The sequence below is a fragment of the Macrobrachium rosenbergii genome, chromosome 59 (genome assembly GCF_040412425.1).
Source record: "Macrobrachium rosenbergii isolate ZJJX-2024 chromosome 59, ASM4041242v1, whole genome shotgun sequence".
Taxonomy (NCBI): domain Eukaryota; kingdom Metazoa; phylum Arthropoda; class Malacostraca; order Decapoda; family Palaemonidae; genus Macrobrachium; species Macrobrachium rosenbergii.
The window spans coordinates 14,585,875-14,595,874 of NC_089799.1; the positions used below are offsets into that span (position 1 = coordinate 14,585,875).

A 10,000-nucleotide genomic window follows, 5' to 3' on the forward strand; every position below is an offset into this window, starting at 1 on the left:
TGCTTAGCATACTGCCATACGACAATAAGAATCAGATTGTATGCAACTGTGACTAACTTATTCTGTGTTGTCCAGTGTGGAGAGAGAGAGAGAGAGAGAGAGAGATGGCAGGAATGCTTCTAGTAACTGGAAGAATTAGGACGATGTCATAAGACAATAAGAGTCAGGCTGAATATATCCGTTACTAACTTGTGTTGCTCATTGTAGGCAGAGAGAGAGAGAGAGAGAGAGAGAGAGAGAGAGAGAGAGAGAGAGAGAGAGAGAGAGAGAGAGAGAGAGAGAACAGAAATGCTTCGAGCAACTGGGAAAATTACGATGATGTCACAAGACAATAAGAATTTGGTTGTACGCAACCCTTTGTGAAAATATATATATAAAAAAATGTACATCGGCGGATACTAGAAGCTTGTTCATAGTTTAAGCACCTTGCGTTGGAGGAACTTTGACCTCAGTAAATATAAAGGGAAAGTAAGATATTCTCTCTCTCTCTCTCTCTCTCTCTCTCTCTCTCTCTCTCTTTCTCTCTCATAATATATTTCGTAGTCAACAATCTCCTTTTGATAACATTACAACTTTTTTCCCAAGCTTCTTACTAAGACTTTACCATTAATAATTCAATAAAGAACGTCTGAGCCTTGGGGGAAATGACACAATATGACTAACATTAGCGCAAGCCGGAAGCTCTGCGCCTTAAATGCAAGGAAAATTTCCAGGGAAGGAAACCTGGAGTTAAAGTGACGTGCTTCTTACTCTCTCGAATATAATGGCCATTATTATGACACTATCCAGGAAAGCGCTCGAGGCTGTGCGTTTTGCTCGGCTCGCGTTGTACAATAAGGGACGAATTCCCTAGAATAATTTTGCAGTGAGCCCCGCGAAATGGAGGGTTATTTAATCAGGGGGTAATGAGCTCTTAGAAATAGGTCGATCATATTTCTTTTAGTGCAGGTACTGAGACTTTCGAATTACGTTACTGGGATTTATCAATAATTTATTGTAGGTACTGTGGGATTTATCGATCATTTTTTTAATGCAGGTACTGGGATTTAACGATGGGTTTTTAATGCAGGTACTGGGATCAATTATTTTTTTTACTGCAGGTACCACGGGATTTATCGATCAACTTTTTTTTACTGCAGGTACTATGGGATTTATCGATCTTTCTTTTTGGATGCAGGGACTGGGATATATCAACCAAATGCAGGTACTGGGATTCATCAATCATCATTTTTTTAATGCAGTATGATGAGATTTATCGATCGTCATTTTTGAAAGCAGGTGCTATAGGATTTATCGAGCATCTTTCCCTGAATGCAGGTACCATGGGATTCATCAATCATCTTTTGTTTTAATGAAGGTGATGGGATTTATCGATGATCCTTTTCCAATGAAGGCATTACACGATTTATCGTAGGATTTATCGATCATCTGTTTTGAAATGCAGGTACTACAGGATTTATTGATCATATTTTGAATGCAAGTACTATAGGATTGATCAATCATCTATTTTTTTTAATACAGGTACAATAGGATTTATAATTTCCAGTGGTCTCGCTCTCAGTTACAGCAGAGCAAACGTTCCAAGGGAAAGATATCGCATTAACTTCCAGGCGAGTGTCCCTGGAATTAATAAGCGGTGGAAGTGGGAGCCGCGAGAAGGATTAAACCTAGAAGGATTAAACCTTCAGAGTCTGAGAAACAAGTAAGAGGGATGTCAGAAACACGAGAGCAGGGAACGACAAAGGAAAATGAAAATAAAAGCCTAGAGCAACAACTGATATTGTCCGCTACTGGATCCCAAATAACAGAAAGCTAATTAATGAGATACTGATTAACTCAAGTGATAGCAGGTACTGGTTAAAGTTCTCTCTTGCAAAACAGTGCCGAGAGAAACGTGAGATTTGAGATGAAATGGATGCAGTTATGGAAGTTATCAAAATATGGGCAAAATCCGTACCGCCAAATGAATGATAAGTCCGGTCTATGATAATTTTTATATATTTATATTTATGTTTACATAAGTATGCATCATATATGTATATATATAATATATATATAATATATATATACATATATATATATATATATATATATATATATATATATATATATATATATATATTTAATTGATTGATTATGAAATTTAGGGTCTTGAAGACCAAGTGCCAGAAACCCATCAGGATTATTCAGTGCCGAATAATGTTTAAGTGTGTGTGTGTGTGTGTGTGTGTGTGTGTGTGTGTTGTGTGTGTGTATCTAACTTGCAATAAAACACTGTATCAATAAATGGAGTCGAATCATGATTAGCAAACATAAAAAGGAGAAAGACAAAGTTGATACTGCAGTAGGCGTTAAGTGGAATAAAAAGTCAGTTGCAAAAGGGGAAAGTTAATTGTTCTTTATGGTGTTCTCTATTATTGTATGGTTTATTTCAGCCATATATAACGGAAGGATTTTAATTCGATGCTATTGGAATGGGACCTCCGTATTTCAGTTCCATTTCGATGAATATACAGAAACACACCTTACTAAAGTAAACGTAATGAAGTTGATGTTTTATATAACAATGCAAAATATAAAGATCGTAAATACAAGCTGTCTCAATACTTGTTACTGGCAACAGATAAATCAGTACATAAAAATAAATCATCATGAAATCTGGTGACCAACAAATTTTTAGAAAATGAAAAAAAATGAGGCAAGGAAATATAATTGAAGTTAGTTGTTAATTGTCCCATAAAAATTAATTTATACTGATAAATCATAGACACAAAATACGCTTTGAACTGATAAAAGAATTATGTGAGGTAACTTTCGGCTGTAGACTAGATTTTTTTTCTCTCTTTTACCACCCGGTTTTGTCTCGAAGTATTTCAGACATGTACGTTAAAGTCTTTCAGACACAGACTTTCAGCTCTCGCAGATACAGACTTCTGACTCTTTCAGACACATAATTTTTTTTCTGTAGGAAATTTCGTCAGTCGAACCCAAATTTCATTTGAAGGGACCGTCAAAGGAAGGTACGGTTTCCCTCAGTACAGTGAAAAAATCATTCTCTCTCTCTCTCTCTCTCTCTCTCTCTCTCTCTCGCATATAACGTTATTATGATATTATACATTTACTTTATCCTAAAAGAATTAAATTTGTATTTAATGATTCATCTATAATCTTATATATTTATTCATAAATTTAGATTTTTCTCTTTTCTAATAACTGATCTCTTCTTTCTGTGACTCCTTTTAAATGATTACCACATTCTTTGGAAGCTTTAATTTCAGGTTAATAGCTTGCTCCATATGAGTAGGGGTTTATCCTCTGAATAATAATAATAATAATAATAATAATAATAATAATAATAATAATAATAATAATAATAATAATAATAATAATAATTATTATTATTATTATTATTATTATTATTATTATTATTATTATTATTATTATTATTATTATTATTATTATTATTATAGTGACATACAATGGCTATTCTTTCAGGTGATTAGAAATACTTTACAACAATAATAAAGTTACCACGTGCCTTCAGTGATGGTAATCCTTCATTAAGTCTGAACAAGGTTCTACTGGACCCGAAAATGTTCAGCCTCTTAAACCTGAAAATCTTCAGTCTCTTAGAGTAAAATTTTTGTCTCTTAAATCCAATTACTTGTTTTCAGTCAGGAGTAGAACATGTACTGGAATGGAAAACAACTGTTAAAGAGGGTGGAAAGTAAGATGAAAGAAAGAGAATATGAACGGAGGTAGTATAAAAGGAATGAAAGGCGTTGCAGCTGAGGGCCGAAGGGACGCTGCAAAGAACCTTAAGTGATGCCTACAGGGTGTTGCGTGGGGTGCACTGACGGTACTCTACACCTCTACGGGATAAATCAATCATCACATTTTTTTCCACATAGTTCGTGTAACCTGTCTCCTATATTAAATTATCACATTTTACCTCATAATTCGTGTAACTGTTTCCTTTAATTTTTTGTATTGATGGTGAGGACTTAACGTCCCCACCCCCGCCCCAACACAACCGTAATCCCACCTCCCCCCCTACAAAAAATTATAAACAATTAGCAACGAACGTTCCAGCGTAAAATCGGAAGTAAATGCAGTGAGCGAGGGGGTTTCCAATTTCCAGTCGAATCTATATCAGAAACTTGGTGTGCCTCTTCCATAGCAGGTGGCGCAAGTTGTAAACTTACAGGTAATGTTTATTGGCTGGAAATTACAGCAGAGCAGTCTCTCGTAACGTATGGGTTCTTGCGTACAGTTGGAGCCAGCGGTAGAGAGCGCTGGTTTTATGAAAGTTTGCGTTGTAAACTTCCAGAGAATGTACTTCCTAGCAGAAGCGGTTGATTGCGTTTCCTATTATTTTCTCTTTCGGCATGTTTATTTATATATCACCTTTGCCTATAAATTTTCTCTCTTTCTGCAGGCTGATTAGCTTTGGAGCCCTGCTTCCGCAACACTGTCTGTTTATCACCTTTTCCTACAACTTGTCTTTCTCTTTCTCTCTCTGCAGGCTCGTTTTCCTTTGGAGCCCTCGTGGTTTTTAGTCTGTCGACTCTGTCCATAAGGGGTTTCAGCTGAAGATTTAAGGAAAGAGAGACAGAAAACACCTTTAAGAATAAAAAAAAATAGAATCAGCATATTTAAGCAATTTAATTTCACTATTTTCTGCTTAGTTACCGTCAAAAAGAGTACTGAATGACACGCGATTAGTGGTTGTAAAATTGGTTCTGATAAACTCGATGACTTACTTTTAATTGTTCAATGCTATAGCTCTTTAACAATTCAACACTTACAGGCCTTTGCCTCTAGGTAAATAAACACTTACGTCTGGCCATAAACTAAATACAATTTTTGTCAAAATTAATCACTTCCCTTTACAAAAACAAGGGATTATGGACATCATATTTCATTAATATGATCATTTCTCCAATTCCTTTTAATTACCTGCAAATACTTGATCGTTTTCGCCTGTGTGAAAGACATAAATGGTGCTCTACATACCTTCTAAAATGTTTAACGACTTTTCAATATAGTGTTTACACAACATTTGTAAAAGAATTTTTACCTAAGAGGTTCATGCAAGAGTTTCTAAACCTTTTGACTAAAACTAAGCTTCATACTTAGTGTAAGTTATGACATATTTTCCCGTATCCTTCGTTCTTATGGTATTTTTTGTAACTACTTTCACTTGCTCTAATCAACAGACAAAAGCATGACAGACCCAGTACACAATTATTTTTGTCTTACAGCAACGTCCTTTTTATGTAAAGTGAAAGCGAATAAATAATCAAATTAAATTAAAAGCGTATACAATAAATAAATTAAAAGGTATATAAAATAATTAAAGTAAATAAATTAAAGTAAAATCATACAAAACGAATAAAATAAAAGGCGTCTAAAATAATAGAAGCAAAAAGCGTATAAAAAATTAAAGTAAAAACCAAACAAAGTAAAAAGCCTATACCACAATTAAAATAAAAAGCGTAAAAGCAAAATAAAATTCTTTTTAAATAAAGTAAAAATCAAATAAAGTAAACAGCCTATCAAACAATTAAAACAAACAGCGTATAAAATAAAGTATAAATCTTATTAAACAATTAAAGCAAAAAGTTTGCGAAACAGAGTAAAATGCGTATAAAATAATTAAAGTAAAAAGCGTGCAAAACAATTACACTAAAAAGCCTGTAAAACAAATAAAGTAAAGAGCGTATAGAAGAAAGCAAAAAGCGTACAAAATAATTAGAATAAACACCAACGATATGCCCCTTAGAATTCTCGTTTCTACAACAACCGCTTCGCGGACGTTTATAAAAAGCAGCGTAAAAATTAATCCCGTTGTCCTGTTGGCAAATGGGAGAGGGGCAGCGTGCGGAATGTTTATTCAATTTCAGCCGCCAAACTTGCGCTTATATCAGCTTCAGTGTCAGTGGAGTATTGTCCAAAACAACAACAGTAATAATAATAACAACAGCAATAACAATAATAATAATACAATTATAATGTGAGGAGCTATAATAACATAAATGATGCTTACCCGTTCTCATGTTCAGACTCAAAACACATTCGAGGTTTTTTAAATTTTCTATTTATTTATTTTTTGCTGATATCAGTTTCAGTGTCAGTGTAGTTATTATCCAATACGATAAGAACAAGTAAAAAATGCGCCGAAGTTTCTTTGGCGCAATCGAGATTTCGGTACAGCGTATAATACTGGATGAAACTCTCAGTCCCGGCCCATGAGACTTTCAGCCACGGCCCGGTGGTGGCACGCGTTGTTGGCACCTATAGCGGTGCCAGACGTACGATCATGGCTAATTTTAACCTTAAATAAAATCAAAATTATTGATGTTAGAGGGCTGCAATTTGGTATGTTTGGTGATTGGAGGGTGGATGATCAACAAACCAATTTGCAGCCCTCTAGCCTCAGTACTTTTTAAAGTCTGAGGGCGGACAGCAAAAGTGCGGACGGACAGACAAACGGTCATCTCAACAGTTTTCTTTTACAGAAAACTAAAAACGACAAGAACAACAGTAGCACAATATTGATGCCATAATAATGTGAAGAATTGTAACAGGAATAAACGATGCTTTTCCCATTCTCACGTTTAGACTCAAAACGCATTGAAAATTGTTTTTGTTTTATATTTATTTTTTTGGCTCTTCCATCCGATTACATAGTTCCAGGGACCAATATCAGAATTTTTTGCTCGACCAGTTTTTTTTTTTTTTTTTCTTTCAGGAATGGTATACATACCTCTCTAACGGCTTTTATTAATATCCGCCTATCCTGAGTTAATAAATTGTTTTGTGTATTAGTGACTTTTTTTTTGTTTGCATACCTGTGTCCGATGATGGAGTGACATATACATATATAAACACAGACATACTGTAATATATGTGTGTTTATATATATATATATATATATATATATATATATATATATATATATATATATATATATATATATATATATATATATATATATATATCATATATATAAATAAAAAATTTCAGCACCGTCTTTCTCCCCTGTTCCCGAATAATTTTATCATCAAACACAACCACATCTCTGTTTGGATATATATATACACACACTTTAGCACAAACACACACACATATGCATATATGGATATATATATATATATCCATATTATATATATATATATATATATATATATATATATATATATATATATATATATATATATATATATATATGTGTGTGTGTGTGTGTGTGTGTGTATGTGCTTGTGTAACTGCACGTGTTGCGTGTTGTGTATCAGACACAAACAGGATGTCGCGTTGTTGACTCACATAATAAAATTATTCGGGAACAGGGAGAGAGACGACGTTGGAATTCAGTAGGCGTTACGTTTGGCCATACAAAAATCCCACAGCGAAAAGGGGGAAGGTTAATTGTTCTTTACGGTCGGCTTTACTTCAGTCCTTGTTTACTGCACTCATTCGTAACCGGATGTTTTTAATCAGATACAGTTTACAAAGGAAACTTTGCATTTCAGTTTTATTGGGGGTGAATACAGAAAAAAATTATTACAGCAAATGCAATAAATCTGATGTTTGATGCGACAAACAATATTACTGTTTTGAACTCGTAAATGAGCTTTGCAGGATATTCCACAGAAAGGGAATGAGTTGAGTTGAATATAGAATTTAGGCCAAAGGCCAAGCACTGGGACCTATGAGGTTATTGAGTGTTGAAACGGAAACTGACAGTAAAAGTTTGAAAGGTGTAACAGGAGGAAAACCTCGTAGTTGCGCTACGATGGAAGAAAGAGAAAATGAGAGGAGGTACAGTAAAAGGAACAAAAAGGGTTGCAGCTAGGGGGCCGAAGGCACGCTGCAAAGAACCTTAAGTAATGCTTACAGCGCACCGCATGAGGTGCACTGACGGCACTACCCCTTACAGGGCCAAATACTCGTAGTTCACCAACATTTGATGTTGGTGAATGATGAAATGATGAACAAAATGATGATATATGATGAGCATAATTATCTTTTTTTTTTTGGGGGGGGGCATTTAAGTAAACTTATACATTTAAGTAAACTTATACATTTACGTAAAATATTTCCTAAAACTTATCGTTTCTTCAAAAATTGGTAAACAAAACTCACCTTCGAATATTCATCGTTCATCGTTCCCGTAACATCAGAATGAAATGCCTACCGACTTTATATCAGAAACCTTCTTGTAACTTTAACAGCAGGTGGCGCTAATGGTAATATTAAGCCTGGCTCCCACCATCTCGAATTACCTACCCTGCCGGCTAACTGGGGAGAGAAACCGTAAGGAACCTTGGATATCCGTGTAAACAACAACAGTGGAACTCCGTTCTGAGACCTTGACTAATTTACACATTTCTCAATATATATATATATATATATATATATATATATATATATATATATATATATATATATATATATATATATAAACATTATATGTACAAACATATATATTATTATTATATATATGTATATGTATATGTATATGTATATGTATATATATATATATATATATATATATATATATATATATATATATATATATATATATATATATATAAACATTATATGTACAAACATATATATTATTATATATGTATATGTATATGTATATATATAATATAATATATAATATATTGTATATTATATATATATATATATATATATATATATATATATATATATATATATTGTATGTGTATATATATAGGTACATATATATATTATATGTGTATATATATAGGTACATATATATGTGCCTGTGTATAATTCAAAATTTCGCTAAATATGTCCGTGGTTAAGTGAAAAACCGTTGCCTAGATTATACATTTACATCGCTGTGTCAACAATTCTGCTGAACTGACAGTACTACACGCATGTGGTCAAACCTTTGTGTAAAATATTTATTACTCGCTGGAAATTGTTTAAAATGATATGACAGGATCATGATATGTACATATATTTCTGTTGATAACAATCACAGTTCTATTTTGTGGACCACAATGGCTAACAGTATCTGCAGACAAAGAGAGATATCAATGTTGAAAATTAAATATTTTGTGAGGAAAATTCATATTGTACTGTACTGGAACAAATTATCTATTGAATTTCATCAACTCTAATTTTTTTTCTGAATAATAATAAATAATATTCAATGAAACTAAGCATATGAAACTTTTCTCCTGAAATATAGTCTAACTGTTAGTATAACCTAATGTTTCTATACTAACTTTTAACTTTTTATATTTCACCAGTGATGAAGGATACAGGAGTATTGGTATTCAAAATATATAGCTGCAGCGAGAATATAATGATTTCATGGTCTTTTAAGTTTTCTATAAAAGAACACGATTGTGCCGGCTTTGTCTGTCCGTCCGCATTTTTTTCTATCCACACTTTTTTCTCTCCGCACTTTTTCTGTCCGCCCTCAGATCTTATAAAAACTACGGAAGTTAGAGGGCTGCATATTGGTATGTTGATCACCCACCTTCCAATCATCAAACACAACAAATTACAGCCCTCTAGCCTCAATAGTTTTCATTTTATTTAAGGTTAGTCATAATCGTGCTTCTGGCAACGACATAGGACAGGCCACCACCGGCCCGTGGTTAAAGTTTTATGGGCCGAGGCTCATACAGCATTATACCAAGACCAACGAAAGAGATCTGTTTTCGGTGGCCTTGATTATACGCTGTAGCGGCTGTACAGAAAACTCGATTGTTCTTCGGCGCATTTTTTACTTGTTTATCTTCATGATCTAGTAATGTTTTAAAACTATCCCAGAATCCAATTTAGCTTAGGCACGGGCCTTCTTAGATCAAATATTACTTAAAAGCACAGTTTAATAATTCTCAACGTGAAAATAATGTAGGTTCAGATTCTCAGTAATTTAATTAGCTACAAAGGACTACAGTGGCGTTAACTGTGCATTTTAAGTTAAGGAAATCGCCACCGGAATTAT

General features: G+C 33.6%; 1 protein-coding gene across 1 annotated transcript in view; it reads right to left on the minus strand.

Annotated features, from left to right (window-relative positions):
• Window positions 1-8,169, minus strand: part of LOC136837575 (periaxin-like) — a 24,388-nt gene extending 16,219 nt beyond the window's left edge. Inside the window, exons 1-2 of the mRNA XM_067102452.1 lie at window positions 8,149-8,169; window positions 4,487-4,589 (exon numbers count right to left, since the gene is read on the minus strand). Of these exons, the coding sequence (XP_066958553.1) occupies window positions 4,487-4,589; window positions 8,149-8,169 (124 nt within the window). The remainder of the gene's footprint in view (window positions 1-4,486; window positions 4,590-8,148) is intronic.
• Between the last annotated feature and the right edge of the window lie 1,831 nt (window positions 8,170-10,000).